The 15,775-nt window shown below is 48.0% G+C and overlaps 2 protein-coding genes across 3 annotated transcripts in view; one reads left to right on the forward strand and one right to left on the reverse strand.

Annotated features, from left to right (window-relative positions):
• Positions 1–10,652, forward strand: part of HAS1 (hyaluronan synthase 1) — a 36,643-nt gene extending 25,991 nt beyond the window's left edge. For both annotated transcript variants that reach the window (XM_060257922.1, XM_060257923.1), the window contains exons 2-5: positions 212–909; positions 4,598–4,823; positions 7,425–7,557; positions 8,756–10,652. In XM_060257922.1, coding sequence (XP_060113905.1) covers positions 214–909; positions 4,598–4,823; positions 7,425–7,557; positions 8,756–9,431 — 1,731 coding nt within the window. In that variant the 5' untranslated portion in view covers positions 212–213 and the 3' untranslated portion in view covers positions 9,432–10,652. The remainder of the gene's footprint in view (positions 1–211; positions 910–4,597; positions 4,824–7,424; positions 7,558–8,755) is intronic.
• LOC132586006 (uncharacterized) overlaps positions 1–15,775 on the reverse strand; it is a 476,363-nt gene that overhangs the window by 153,332 nt on the left and 307,256 nt on the right. The gene's annotated exons all lie outside the window — the stretch shown is intronic.

Below are 15,775 nucleotides of genomic sequence, written 5' to 3' on the forward strand. Positions count from 1 at the left end.
CTTTTTTCTGTCCTGAATCTCCTGCGCATCAGCTTCATTGGGTGCCTCAAGTTCAACTATTTTGAGAGTGGAAGAAAGAGTTATCTTTGTCATATCTCTCCGCCCCTTGCATAATTTTAATGTGTAATATGAGCAGAAAACAGTCATGCCACATATATATATATATATATATTGCTTGTAGAAAACTCAGTTTTGTGATATTTCCTTCCAGGGATGGACGCAGCCAAAGCCCCCAAGGTCTTCGTTTCGACCGGTCGCCGTATTCTCACCATCGGGTTCGCCTTGCTCATACTGGCAGTCTTGGCTTGGGCCTACATCGCAGGAGTCCAGCTAGTTTCTGACCGGTACCACATCATGGCTTTCGGCCTGTATGGTGCCTTCCTGGCAAGTCACCTCGTCATTCAGAGTTTCTTTGCCTTCCTGGAGCACAAGAGGATGAGGAGGGGCTCACTGGCTTGCAGCTATACCAAAACGGTGGCCTTGACCATCTCAGCGTACCAGGAGGATCCGGCCTACCTACGTGAGTGCCTTCAGTCCGTCAAGGCGACCTTGTACCCCTCGGACAAGCTCCGGGTCATCATGGTGATAGACGGCAACAGTCCAGAGGACCAATACATGATGGACATGTTCCAGGAGGTCTTCGCCGGAGAGGATGTGGGGACTTTCGTCTGGGAGAACAACTACCACCACCAGCCGCAGCTGGATGTGGACGAGGGGGACAGTGGTTACCAGGCTGGGGATGAGCCGTCGGCCTACAGTGAAATCGATATGGAGGATCCGGGGCAGTTGGCCGTGGAGGAGCTGATTCGGACTCGGAGATGCGTCTGCATCATGCAGAAATGGGGTGGGAAGCGGGAAGTCATGTACACCGCTTTCAAGGCCCTGGGCAACTCGGTAGACTACGTCCAGGTAAATGGCTCCTGTCCAGTTCTCTAATTGGCTAATAATCCAGGTCCTACAACTTTGTTTGAAGCTAGGGATTGCATTTGTGACTTCCTGTGATGCTGTACTTCTGCAGTAGTTGTGTTTTGTATGCAAGAGATCGCCAGTTCAGTCCCTGGCATCTTCCATTAAAGAATCTTGGGATGCAGGTCTGGATTCTCTCCTTGAGACCTTAGAGCAGGGATGTCAAACTCACTTGTTATGAGGGCCGGATCTGACATAAATGAGACCTTGTTGGGCCGGGCTATGTCAGGTTGGGCCAGGCCATGTGTGTACCTATTTAACATTAGGTAGCAGAGATATAAACTTTATATAAAGGATGCAGACAAACACAAATATATTTTTTAAAAAACCTAAAACATGCTTAAAACCTTAGCACTCATTGGTCTTAAACATGCTTTCTTTGTATTTCTCCCATGGGATCCAAGGAACTGGGCAAAGGAAGCTCTTGCTCTTTCCTTCTTTCCCCAGGGGACTGGGAGGGGGAGGAGCCTCAGCCAATAGAAGGAAGAGAGGCTTGGCTCAGTAGTTCTGCTGTGTGATTGAGAGAGCCTGGCAAAGCAAGCTCTGCCTCCCTCCCCCCTCTTCTTTCCCAAGGGAGGCGCCTCAGCCAATGGAGAAAATAGAGGTTTTGCTCTGTAGTTCCTGTGCAACTGAGCAAGCCTTGCAAAGCAAGCTGTGATGCAAAAGGAAGCAAGAGAGAGGGAGAAGGAAGCAGATGATGACAGCCAGTTGCTCGAGGGCCTGATTTTTGACATGTTGTAGGGTTGTCAGGTCCCTCCCCACTGGCCAATGTCAGCAGGTGGGGAGGTAGGGTTTCCGGATCCAGGTTGGGAAATTCCTGGAGATTTGGGGATGGAGCCTGGGGAGGACAGGGACCTCAGTGGAGTGCAATGCCATGGAGTCCACCCTTTTACTCTGCCGATCTTTGTAGTCTGGAGATGAAGTGTACTTCTAGGGGATCCCAAGTCTCACCAGGAGGCTGGAATCCCTAATGCACATCTGATGAATTTCTCATGCACTCTTCTGAATGACTGTGCATTGGATTAGTAGGACTGTGTAAATGGTCTGTCGCTGTAAATCTTCTTAGCACCTCCTAGGTTTCTACAAGCTGCATGACAACCACTAAACTGAAATAAAGACAGAGCTGGGAGAGAGTCACATATGTTCAGAAAAGTCCCAGATGATTAAATTGCACGAAGAATTCAGCATTCCGGGAACTTTAGCTTTCGTTTTGAAACATGGGGAGTTCTTAGTGTCTCGCGGAGATAAGCTTTGAAGTTACATGAGCCACATCTTTGAAGCCAGAGTGGGATATCCAGGGGTATTGGGGGTGGGAGTGGGGAGGCATCAAGTTCCTGTGTCGTGTTTGGCAGAGGTAGAAGCCATGATGCAAAATAAGGAAGTCTTTGCAAAGCGGGCAGATTTGCATAATCTGTATTATAGCGTTTGGGTTTTATTCTTGGCACGAGAGTTTCCGTTTGTTGCCCTTTGTTCAGCAGAGAGCACCCACAGTCCTTGACGACGGCTATTCCGTGTTAGTTGCGTCAGTGGATGATTCCGTCAAAATTTTAAAAGATGGAATTTATGGACAGTTTCGTGGGAAATCTTAGCATGCATAACGATAATGGCAAATATCTCAAAACGTAACCATCAAACGGGCTAATGACCTAGACTGGGGCAACTGGTGTGCAGGTCAACTGGGGCAACTGGTGTGCAGGTGTGCTTATGTTGGCGTCCCTTGTTGTCAACTTTATGGTGGTAGGAACCAGGGCTTTTTTTGTAGCAGGAACTCCTTTGCATATTAGACCACACACCCCTGATGTAGCCAATCCTCCAGGAGCTTACAGGGCTCTTATTGCAGGGCCTACTGTAAACTCCAAGAGGAATGGCCACATCAGGAGGGTGTGGCCTAATATGCAAAGGAGTTGCTGCTACAAAAAAAGCCCTGGCAGGAACAGACCTTAACATCTGGAACGTAATAAATTTATTCCTATCAGTCCTTAATGTAGATCCTCCCTCCATCTTTGTTTGCTGTTAATCATCTCCTTGCTGTTAATCATCTTCTTCCCCTAAACCTGTTGGGATAGTTGAAATTTGAACTAATCCCACATAAGACCCTTTTCATCCTCCTTAAATCTACCGAGGTGTCCCAGACTGTATGTGCATCCTCGGACTTCAATCAGGGATCCCCAACTTTTTGAGCCTGTGGGAGCCTTTGGGATTCTGACAGAGGGTGGTGGGCGCAACCACAAAATGGCCGTCACTGTAAGTGGTACCCATCACAAAATGGCTGCTTCGTGAGACAGAGCCACACAGAGAGAAAGGAAACTCAAGTGCAGGAGAGAATGGAGGTAGTTTATAAAATTCACTGGGAAAGAGGAGTGAGAGAGAATAAAACCAACACTGTGGTAGCAGCTGCCACTTAATGCTATTTTAATCTACCCATTCCAGTCAGTCAGATTTTCAGTGGCCAGTCAGAAACCCTGGTGGGGTAAGGGCCCCACCCACTTTCTAAAACCACTTGGTGGGCCCCAGCAAAAGTGTTGGTGGGTGCCATGGCACCCACTGGAATGACATTGAGAACTCCCAGCTTAGATCCTTAGCCGTGATTAAGTTTGGGCCCCTCTTCATTCATGGTTGAGGTATTCCTTCATAGTGCATTTTCCTCAGATGTGAGGTGCCTTTCACTTTGCTGACTTATTGGAGGTGCATGAACAGAAGCTTCTAGCGCTGGAGGAACACGCTGCACAGCAAAAGAACCATCCCTACAACAGGAAGGGTATAGTGTGAACCAAATGGCAGCAGGGGTGGAATTCGAGCAGGAGCTGCTTTGCATATTAGGCCACACCCCCTGATGTAGCCAATCCTCCAAGAGCTTACAAAAAAGAGCCTTGTAAGCTCTTGGAGGATTGGCTACATCAAGGGGTATGTGGCCTAATATGCAGAGGAACTGCTAAAATTCCACCCTTGGGAAGTAGTAAGCTGGTTGGTCAAAGTCCCAGACTGGTTTGTGCATCACTTGGTTACTGTTCTTATAGCACAGGGGTCCTCAAACTACGGCCCGCGGGCCAGATGCGGCCCGCTGAGGGCGTTTATGCGGCCCGCCGGGTTATGGCAAAATCAGACCGGAAGTGACGTTCGACCTAAACTCGCGTTCGCAACGCACACTTCCGGCACTGGGCTGAGGCAGCGGAGACAGAGTGTGAGGTGATACCGAGGTGAGGTGAGTTCCCAGGCCGGGGTGTATGGTGTGGGGAAGGGAGAGAGATGCAGAAGACGGAGAACTGACGGCCCGCGGCCTTGTACAGTAACGGCAGTCCGGCCCTCCAACAGTCTGAGGGACAGTGAACTGGCCCCCTATTTAAAAAGTTTGAGGACCCCTGTTATAGCAGATGCGTGCACTAGCAGAATTTCTTTAAAAGCATTGTGTTTTTGGCAAATGGCTGTGAAATTTCAGCTACAGGCGCTTCCTTCAAGCATGGAAGTCATGACTTGGGTCTTAAGAGTCCCCTAGTAATGAAACAAGCTTTGGAAATGAGAACATGTTATCCGATCTCCCCCTGACCCATCAGTGAGTGTTCTGCTGCACACAGATCTCGTCTGGTTATTCTGGGGCGACCCCATAACAATGAACTGTCATGATGTTTTCTAGGTTTGCGACTCAGACACCAAGCTAGAGCCAGTGGCGACGGTGGAACTGGTGAAGGTCCTGGAATCGAATGAGCACTACGGGGCCGTCGGGGGGGACGTGCGCATCCTCAACCTCTCGGACTCCTACATCAGCTTCATGAGCAGCCTGCGCTACTGGATCGCCTTCAACATCGAACGGGCCTGCCAGTCTTACTTTGATTGCGTCTCCTGCATCAGTGGCCCCTTGGGTAAGGACTGATTGATTTCTGCTTATTTAGGGCATATTTTATCCTGATTTTACTCCTCAGCTGACACCCAAAATGGCTTACAGTTTGGTGTAGTGGTTAAGTGAGCAGAATCTTATTTGAGAGAACCAGGTTTGCTTCCCCCATTCCTCCACTTGCAGCCACTTGGCCTTGGGTCTGCCGTAACTCTCGCAGAACGGGCAGCTGCTGTAAGAGCTCTCTCAGCTCCAACTACCTCACAGAGGGTGTCTGTTGTGGGGAGGGGGGAAGGAGATTGTGACCCCTCTGAGAGTCTGAGATTCAGAGTAGAGGGTGGGATATAAATCCAATATCATCGTCTTCTTACAAGAAATTAACCCCTACTATTTAAGTAAACAGAATGCAATGCAAGTCAAGAAATGCCCTGACACAAGCGGTCCAGGCTATTTATTTATTATTTTACTTGTTCAACTTCTGTTCAGCTGTCCCCCGTGGTCATGGGACTCGAAGCAGATTACAGCATAAATCCTGACAGATTTTGGAAGGTAAACAGGGTCAGTTAGTATTTGGATGGAAGTCCAACCAAAGAATATCGGGGTTGCTCTGCACAGGCAAGCAATGGCAAACCACCTCTGAATGTCTCTTGCCCTTGAAAACCCTACGGGGTTGCTCTAAACCAGCTGTGACTTGATGGCACTTTCCATAATCCAAGAAGGAAGGAGGAAGGAAATAACATCCCGGGCTGGGCTAGAGTGGTCCAATGAGGATTTGAGCCACAGGGATTAAGGGCCAAGAGTCCTTCGGCTTGTGCCAAAACGCTCATGTCTCTGACCACGCCCAGGCTTGAAGGACCAGCAACAAGAGAGAAACAAAAGACTGTACAGAAGAAGACCGTAGTTTTATACCCTGCCTTTCTCTCTGAATCAGAATCTCAGAGCGGCTTACGGTCTCCTATACCTCCTTCCCCCACAACAGACACCCTGTGAGGTAGGTGGGGCTGAGAGGGCTTTCACAGTAGCTACCCTTTCAAGGACAACTCCTGCGAGAGCTATGGCTGCCCCAAGGCCATTCCAGCAGGTGCAAGTGGAGGAGTGGGGAATCAAACCTGGTTCTCCCAGATAAGAGTCTGCACACATAACCACCACACCAAGCAGAGCTGGCAGCCATCTTCCCACAATTCCCCTTCTTGTGCAGCTTTGTGTTGTCTACAGGGTTTTTTTTGTAGCAGGAACTTCTTTGCTTATTAGGCCACACACCCCTGATGTGGCCAAATCCTCCAAGAGCTTACAGGGCTTTTCTTACAGGTCCTACTGTAAGCTCAAGGAGAATTGGCTGGATCAGGGGTGTGTGGCCTAATATGCAAATGAGTTCCTGCTACAAAAAAGCCCTGATTGTCTGTGAATGTTAGAAGAAGAAGAAGAAGAAGAAGATATTGGATTTATATCCCGCCCTCCACTCCAAAGAGTCTCAGAGCGGCTCACAATCTCCTTTACCTTCCTCCCCCACAACAGACACCCTGTGAGGTGGGTGGGGCTGGAGAGGGCTCTCACAGCAGCTGCCCTTTCAAGGGCAACCTCTGCCAGAGCTATGGCTGACCCAAGGCCATTCCAGCAGGTGCAAGTGGAGGAGTGGGGAATCAAACCCGGTTCTCCCAGATAAGAGTCCGCACACTTAACCACTACACCAAACTGGGTTGATGTTGTATCTCTTTCCTCTTATGCCTGATGCAAACGGGCATCTCAGTGGGTCAGATTCCAGCTAGGCTCTGGGTCTCCTGCTATAGATCCCGACAGTGCAAGGATCCTATTCCCCAGCATGAGGATGAAAAATGGAGGGTTTGGTCAACAGAAGATGGGTTTAGCAGTTGCCTTTTCTCTACATAGTCATCCTAGTTTGGCATAATGGTTAAGTGTGCGGATTCTTACCTGGGAGAACCAGGTTTGATTCCCCACTCCTCCACTTGCAGCTGCTGGAATGGCCTTGGGTCAGCTAGAGCTCTCGCAGAGTTGTCCTTGAAAGGGCAATGGCTGTGAGAGCTCTCTCAGCCCCACCTACCTCACAGAGTTTCTGTTGTGGGGGAAGAAGACAGAGGAGATTGTAAGCTGCTCTGAGACTCTGATTCAGAGAGAAGGACGGGGTGTAAATCTGCGGCCTCCTTCTTCTAGCTCAGAGAAACGATGTCACTCGACTGTATCTCCTAGCATTGTGTTGCAATCCCCCACCTAGCTAGGGCTGCCAACTTCCACAAGGAGCCTGGAGATCTCCAAACTGATCCCCCAGCTTATCTCCAGATTCCTTGGAGAAAATAGTTTTTTTTGGAGTGCGGATTTTACGGCTCCACCTCCAAATCTCCAGGAATTTCCCAATTAGCAACCCTACGTCTAGCATAAATAATAGCGTAAATAATTTGTGAAACGTGGCTTTCTCTGGAGTGGGGCAGTTGATCCTCCCTAACAAATAGGAGCCCTGCCCAGGAGTTGGTCTCCTGGTACAGAATCCCTTCTGTGCTTTTTGCCCTGTCACACGCAGCAACTGTTGAACATGGAACATGGAAAGATGCCCGGGTTAATGCAGTGAATGGGTTCCTGTTCCCATCTTATCTGTTCTCACTGCTGCTCCCTGCAGGCCTGTATCGGAATGACCTCCTGCAGCAGTTCCTGGAGTCCTGGTACAATCAGAAATTCCTGGGCACCCACTGTACCTTTGGGGACGACCGGCACCTCACCAACAGGATGCTGAGCATCGGCTATGCCACCAAGTAAGGAAGTTTTGGATGCCTGGGTTCTTTGGAAGAAGAGCAATGCAGAATAAACTGGATGGAGAGTTGGCGGTGGGCACCGGATAGCCAAAGCTATATAGGGCTGTAGCCGTGCAGTTGGGGAGTCTGGGTAGATCTGGCTCTTTCTTTGAACGGTCAGCTATCATTTTATAATGAAATGAGAGTTTTCAGTCTTTATGCTCACTGTGTGTTGTAGTGGTTAGACTGGGTTGTGGCAGATCTGAATTCAAATCCCCAATCTGCCACAAAACTTGGTAGATGAACCTGGGCAGTCCTAGTTAGTACATGGATGTGAGACCTCCAAGAAAGTCCTCACAGGATTGTTGTGGGAGTTAACTTGGGGAGGGGGAGACCAAGTACACCACTCTGACCCTCCAGGAGGAAAGGTAGAATAACCATGTACTCGATAGATAAGCAAGAAGCACTATACTGGAAATCTTCATTCATTCATTTAATTATTTGCCAGTTTGGTGTGGTGGTTAAGTGTGCGGACTCTTATCTGGGAGCACTGGGCTTGATTCCCCACTCCTCCACTTGCAGCTGCTGGAATGGCCTTGGGTCAGCCATAGCTCTTAGAGAGTTGTCCTTGAAAGGGCAGCTTCTGGGAGAGCTCACTCAGCCCCACCTACTTCACAGGGTGTCTGTTGTGGGGGTGGGGGAGGCAAAGGAGATTGTGACCATTCTGAGATTCAGAGTATAGGGCAGGATATAAATCCAATATCATCTTATTTATTTATTTATTTATTTATTTATTTATTTATTTATTTATTTAAATGTGTACCCACCCTTCTGCCCTGATAAGGGCCACCAGGGCAGCTAACAAACAAAAACCTATGTAATAATCACATTTTTAAAACCATTAAAAGAACAACAAAAAATCCCACATCGTTAAAACAATTAAAACCACAGCCAAAATACAGATGCAAACATAAACACAACGACACACTGGACAGGAAAGGAAGGACTGCTGTCAAACAAAACACACAAAACAAGTCTTCGCCCACTGGCAGAAGATGTCAGTAAAAGGAGACAGCTGAATCTGCCTGGGGAGAGAGTTCCAGAGTTTGGGTGCTACTACCAAGAAGACCCTCTGCATTGCCACTCACTTCATCTTTAAAGGTGGGGCAGCTGAAGCAGTCTTGTGTTAACTTTCTCCTCTTTCTTCTCCTTCTGCCAGGTACACAGCCCGCTCTCGCTGCTATTCAGAGACGCCGTCCTTGTTCCTCCGATGGCTGGCCCAGCAAACCCGTTGGACTAAGTCCTACTTCCGCGAGTGGCTCTACAACGCCCTCTGGTGGCACCGCCATCACCTGTGGATGACCTACGAGTCGGTGGTCTCCGGCATCTTCCCCTTCTTCGTCACGGCCACTGTCCTGCGGCTCTTCTATGGGGGCAACTTGTGGGACATAATCTGGGTGTTGCTCTGTGTCCAACTGGTGGCCTGCATAAAGGCCCTGTATGCCTGCTGGCTACGGGGGAACCTCGTAATGATCTTCATGTCTCTCTATGCAGTGCTCTACATGGGCGGTCTCCTCCCGGCCAAGTATTTTGCCATCGCCACCATGAACAAGAGCAGCTGGGGGACGTCAGGGAGAAAGAAAATGGTGGGCAACTACATGCCCCTGCTGCCCGTTTCCATCTGGGGCCTGCTACTCTTGGGGGGCATAATCTATACCATCTGCTTGGAGGCCCGGGCAGACTGGACAACGGATGCCAAGCAGGCGGAGATCTGGTACCTGCTGTCTGGCTCGGCCATATACTTGGGCTACTGGGCTTCCATGATCTTGCTTTACTGGGTATGGATAAGGAGATGCTGCCGGAAGCGAGTTGATTTCTATAGCATCCAGGTGTGAGCCAGACCGACGGTTAGGGGTAGGGGATCCCGGAAGTCTGCATCCCTGGCTGCGAGATGGAACCTTAGCCTAGGGACCAGATGTGAGCCAGGTCGACGGTTAGGGGTAGGGAATCCCAAAGTCTGCGTCCCTGGCTGCGAGATGGAACCTTAGCAGAGGGGCCAGAAATCGAGACTCTTGAGAGCTCTGTAGAGAGCAACCTGATAAGGATAGTTCTGGGATGAGAAGTGAGAGTTTATACACCGGGTTAATTTACATCCCTTTTTCATCATGAAGTATGGTCTGTCTGTAGAGTGGAAGAGTCAATTCGTAGGGTTCTCTTCTAGAACCCAGCATGGAGCTGGTGGGGCACGCCACTCCAGATTTCCTATAACTCAGGGAGGATACCGTTGTATCCAACAAGACCGGAAGAGCTGTTAAGTGTTGCCCTTCTCTCCCACTTGAACTGGGAGGGAAGTGAACCATTTCTGACCTCAGTTTATTTATTTTGCATTGAGTTTTCATGTACTGAGCGCCAGCGCAACTCTGCCATCTCGTTCGCAATGCAGCCACCTCTGGGGTGGAGCGCTTCAGGGATGGCCGCCTGGGGAGTGATCTCGTTGTACCACAACGCTGTTGCCCCTCAAAGAACAGAGAGACTGTTGTAATTTTTTTTTGTCTTGTTTGTTGCTGGTCTGTTGAAGTTTTGGACCGGGTTGGATCTCACCGGGGTGGGGGAGCCACACTTTGCCGAAACTGGAGATTAGCCCTTGTCACCTGGGAATTCTTTCATGTGTTACAGTGTTCTCTCTCTTTGTGTGTGTGTGTGCGCGCGTGTGTATGTGCGCACTGAAAAAAAAGCAAGAAGAAAAGCAGAAACCTTTTCCTTTTGGACACTTCTTGACTTGTACAAGAAGCACCGGAGTTTACAATTTTGCAACGGAAGCTGGATAAATACTGCCTTTGTTTTCACGTGGGAAAAAAGAGGTTGGCAACATGGCAAAGAACAGGGTCCAGTTGGATCCAACGGCCTCTAGATTTTGCCACAGTATTGACTACCGGGGAGGGGGGGTTGAATCGCTGCAGGCGGAGGAGGAAGTCGAAAACTTTATTTATTTGCCGTATTTTAATAATAAAAGACTATTTAATGATTTTAGGATGAGCTAAAAAATGAGTTATTTTTACCAAAAAACACTTTTTATACAAAAGGCGTAGAATAAAACATACCTTTTTGTTTTGGAACGCTTTCTCCTTGTGTTTGTTGTAACTTTGTTTTTTGCAGGGTAAGACAGAATCTCATGATCCAACAATCTGATTTTCCATTTGGTTCTATATAGCAGGGGTCCCCTACCCCTGGGCCGTGGACCAGTACCTGTCCGTGGCCTGTTAGCAATGGGGCTGTGAGTTGTCTAATTATTTCATTATATATGACAATGTTGTAATAATAATAATAAGAAGAAGAAGAAGACGACATTGGATTTATATCCTGCCCTCCACTTCGAATCTCAGAGCGGGTTACAATCTCCTTTATCTTCTTCCCCCACAGCAGACACCCTGTGAGGTGGGCAGGGCTGAGAGAGCTCTCCCCAGAAGCTGCCCTTTCAAGGACAGCTCTGCGAGAGCTATGGCTAACCCAAGGCCATTCCAGCAGCTGCAAGTGGAGGAGTAGGGAATCAAACCCGGTTCTCCCAGATAAAGAGTCCACACACTTAACCACCACACCAAACACTTTAGAAATAAAGTGCACAATTGTATCATCCTGAAACCATCGCCTCCCCCTGCGCCCCTGCTCCGTGGAAAAATTGTCTTTCACAAAACCGGTCCCTGGTGCCAAAAAGGTTGGGGACCACTGCTATATACTACCGGGGACTTTCTTGATTTCCTTGCACTCCTGCCGGTGCAGTTTTGCAGGGCGCAGTAGCTTGTGGAGTCACCTGGTTGGAGTCGATACTGTGTCTTGCCACAGAATGTCTGACATTGTGGCCCAACCCTTTGGCCCAACACAGATGTAATGATGCTGCTAACTGTGCCTTGGGGTGTGTGTGTGTGGGGGGGCATTTTACTGACTCTTCTGGTCAGGATCCCCATTCAACTTTACGCCCGCCAAACCAGGATTGCCCCTGCAGTCAATATCCTTAATTTCCACTGAATTTAATAATGTTATCTCTGATGGCGGTGGAAAGTGCTGTTATGTCAGTCACAATCAACTTAGGATAACCCCATAGGGTTTTCCAGGCAAGAGACCTTCAGAAGTGGTTTGTCGTCGCTTGCAATCTTTACATAGCAACCCTGGATTTCCTTGGTGGTCTCCGATCCAAGTACTAACCACTGACTTTGCTTTGGCAAGCTCAGGCCAGCCTGGGCCATCCAGGGCAAGGCAAAATTTTACCCGTATCAAGTTCGAAATGCCATCTAGAATCCAGTCTCTCATTAGGGTTGCCAATCCCCAGGTGGGGGCAGGGGATCCCCCGGTTTGGAGGCCCTCCCCCCGCTTTAGGGTCATCAGAAAGCGGGGGGAGGGGGGGAAATGTCTGCTGGGAACTCTGTTATTCCCTATGGAGATTTATTCCCATAGAAAATCATGGAGAATTGAGCTGCAGGTATCTGGGGCTCTGGGGGGGGCTGTTTTTTGAGGTAGAGGCACCACATTTTCTGTATAGCATGTAGTGCCTCTCCCCAAAATACCCCCCAAGTTTCAAAAAGATTGGACCAGGGGGTCCAATTCTATGAGCCCCAAAAGAAGGTGCCCCTATCCATTATTTCCTATGGAAGGAAGGAATTGAAAAGGTGTGCCGTCCCTTTAAATGTGAGGGCCAGAACTCCCTTTGGAGTTCAATTGTGCTTGTTACAGCCTTGATCTTGGCCCCACCCCCAAAGTCTCCTGGCTCCACCCCCAAAGTCCCCAGATATTTCTTGAATTGGACTTGGCAACCCTATCTCTCATACAGTGCTGTCGTCTCAAAGTCTGCAAAATACACAGGGAGTCTTATCTGCCAAAAGGTATTCATGACCAAATTAATGGGCATTCCAATCTTTTCCTCTTGAAATGCCAAATGCATGGGAACCTCAAATTCAGAACCCCAAGACCAGGGGCACTAAACTTCACCTTGTGCCATTTTCCTGACCAGAAATACCCTTGGGCAGCCACTCAATCCTTTTAGGGTATCTGTATATTTGCTCCAATGGGGTAAATAGTGGTTGATTCAGGCCAGGAAAAATGGCTTTACACACACACATCCTTTACATCAGGGGCAGTGTTCCCTCTAAGCTGAGTTAGTGTGAGCTAGCTCACAGATTTTTAGCCCCCAGCTCACACATTTTTGTCTTAGCTCAGGAAAAATGGCCCTAAAGCAAATAAATAGATGCAGTAGCTCACAAGTTTAATGCCAGGAGCTCGCAAAGTAGAATTTTTGCTCACAAGACTCTGCCGCTTAGATCAGGGGTTTCGAACTGACAGAAATGAGATCTTGTTGGGCCAGGCCCTGTGTGTCATAAAGTAATAACAGGTAGTGGGGATATAAACTTTATAAAGGACACAAACACAAAGGTTTTTTTTCAAAACTTAAAAAGATTAGCACTCTTGCAAACTTTGCCACTGTGTACCTCAGTGCAGATTTGAACCCGGATCTCCCTGCTCTGGGTCCAGCGGTATACTCATTACAATGCACTGGTGCTTCTACATCAATTCCTTAATAACAATTCAGTACCATCAAGCCACCACCAATTATAGCGACCCCATTGTGTACCATCTTAGGGGGTTTTCAAGGCAAGACATGAGCAGAGGTAGTTTGCCATTGCGTGAACTCTGCATAGCAACCCTAGCTTTCCTCAGCGGTCTCCCATCCAAGAACTAGCCCAAGCCGGTCCTGCTTAGCTTCCAAGGTCTAATGAGTTTGGGCAACTCAGGCTTTTTGGCAGCTGTGTCAATTCCTTAGGCATGCCTTAAAGCCCCGGCTGGCAACTCCTTTGTTTGTAGAAGGACCATGTTTTGAACTGAGAGGTCGGCTGTGGATCCACCCAACTTCCAGACGAGATGACCTAAGGGCTCTTTAACCTCTCCCTGCCCACCACGCTCAGCTCCAGCAGCCTTGGAAGAACCCTTTTGTGCCTCAGCCGTTCCTGCGTGCATGTGTCCTGGATGATACTCGGGACTCAGCAGCTGCTGAAAAGCATCATGGCGGAACACTGCTACTGAGGGGATTTGTAGAGGGGTGTAGAGAAGAATGCCTGTCTCTTTCCCTCTCCATTATGTCTTCGTTCCAAATCACTTATATTCCCCCTCACCACAGCACTCCAAAATGGTAACTGGATTCCATTCCTAGTTGAGGACACACACATCCAGAAATGCTTGAAATTCTGGACCAGGTTATTGTATCGAAGGACAGTTTATGGCTGCGATCACACACACTAATAAATAATGCACTTTCAAACCACCTTGAGTGCACGTTCCAACTGGATTTTGCCAGTTCACCCAGTAAAATCCAGTTGTAAAGTGCATTGAAAATGGATTGAAAGTGCATTATTGTGTGTGTGCTGCGATCACACTGCGATCACACTGCAATCACACTGTGGCTGCGATCACACACACTAATAAATAATGCACTTTCAAACCACCTTGAGTGCACGTTCCAACTGGATTTTGCCAGTTCACACAGTAAAATCCAGTTGTAAAGTGCATTGAAAATGGATTGAAAGTGCATTATTGTGTGTGTGCTGCGATCACACTGAGATCACACTGTGGCTGCGATCACACACACTAATAAATAATGCACTTTGAAACCACCTTGAGTGCACGTTCCAACTGGATTTTGCCAGTTCACACAGTAAAATCCAGTTGTAAAGTGCATTGAAAATGGATTGAAAGTGCATTATTGTGTGCGTGCGTGTGTGTGATCGCAGCCTATGCATGAGCAGAGTTACCATGGGAAAGGACCCATGGTTTACTTTATAGTCTAACAACAAACCACAGTATATATGAAATAACACTATATATGGCTGATATATATTGTTTATCTTCCAGATGTGCCTCTAACAACTCTGTTATATACTACTGACCACTGAAAGCAGCCGAAACACATAGACTGATTTCCCACTCACCTTACGCCGCTCTCACTTTCGTGCAGCAAACAGAAGCTGGTCTTTTGCGGTTTCTGTTTGCTGCGGGAAAATGTCAACGCTTGCTTCAACCCTGGGACAGATAGTGTGAAATTGGAAGGAAGCTACCTTGAGAAAACCAACGTGAGAGTGGCGTTAGGTGAGTGGGAAATCGGTCATAGTCTTGTGTTGGTCATTTGATACTTATCATCAACTTTGTTTGAGGCATTTATAATAGCTTGTGTAAAATTGATTCTCGATTAATCCAGCCTGATATTCAGGCCCTATCTTTTTAATTGCATTACATTACATTAATTGTGTGCATACACTATATAATAAATATATATCTTTTGATACTAATTTTATCGGCTGCAGCTCGACTTTTGAGGCATTTTCGGTACATTTCCAGTTGAGTTTTGTTTCCTCCCTTCTCCTTTGCTTCTTTCAGTAGCAGGCGAATTCATGTGTTCACATTGATACTTGTATATGTTACTTGCTTGGAGAACATCAGGTAAAGGACATGTTTGTGAGACATGTGGCTATGCTAGCAGTTCCTGCAGGATGGATGCTGGAGCCCCTAGGCCAAATTTTTCTTCTTACCCTAAAATGTCACTGAGTACAGAAAGCTCCCTCTGGCTCAAAGCTACCCCATTTCCCAATACAAGCCATAGCATGAATTCATCCAAAGTAAGGAAGAGAAAGTTACAGCAAAAGAGAGAAAGTCCCCCCCCCACCCTGCTCAGAGTGAATTATGAAAATGTCAGTCGGTTATCCAAGCTGAATAAGCACTTCTGCTACCCTTTTGTTAGTACAGCTCTGAATAAAGATGACTGCTTATGTCAGGAGTTCCCAACATGGAGCCCAGGGGCACCACAGAACCCGCCAATACCTTTCCTGGAGCCCACCAAGCGTTTTTACAGAGTGGGTGAGACCAAGCGGGTTTCTGCCCAGTAGGGTTTCTGGTTTTCTATTGGAAATCTGATTGGCTGGGCAGATGAAAATAACATCTCAGTGTCAGCCGCCACTCTGTGTCTGTTTATTTTCTCTGACTCCTCTTTCCCAGTGTATTTTTAAAAGTTACTCCTCTCGTCCCCTGCACTTTCGCTTCCTCTGTGTCTGGTTGGCTCCACCTCCCATGGTGGCCATTTTGTGATCTACCTTCCATAGCAGCCATTTTGTGATTGCACCCTGTTTCAGAATTCCAAAGGTGCCTGCAGGCTCAAAAATGTTGGGGACCTCAAGCTTGCGTGGTAACTTAACCAAAGGGTTAA

The sequence above is a fragment of the Heteronotia binoei genome, chromosome 17 (assembly GCF_032191835.1).
Source record: "Heteronotia binoei isolate CCM8104 ecotype False Entrance Well chromosome 17, APGP_CSIRO_Hbin_v1, whole genome shotgun sequence".
Classification (NCBI taxonomy): Eukaryota; Metazoa; Chordata; class Lepidosauria; order Squamata; family Gekkonidae; genus Heteronotia; species Heteronotia binoei.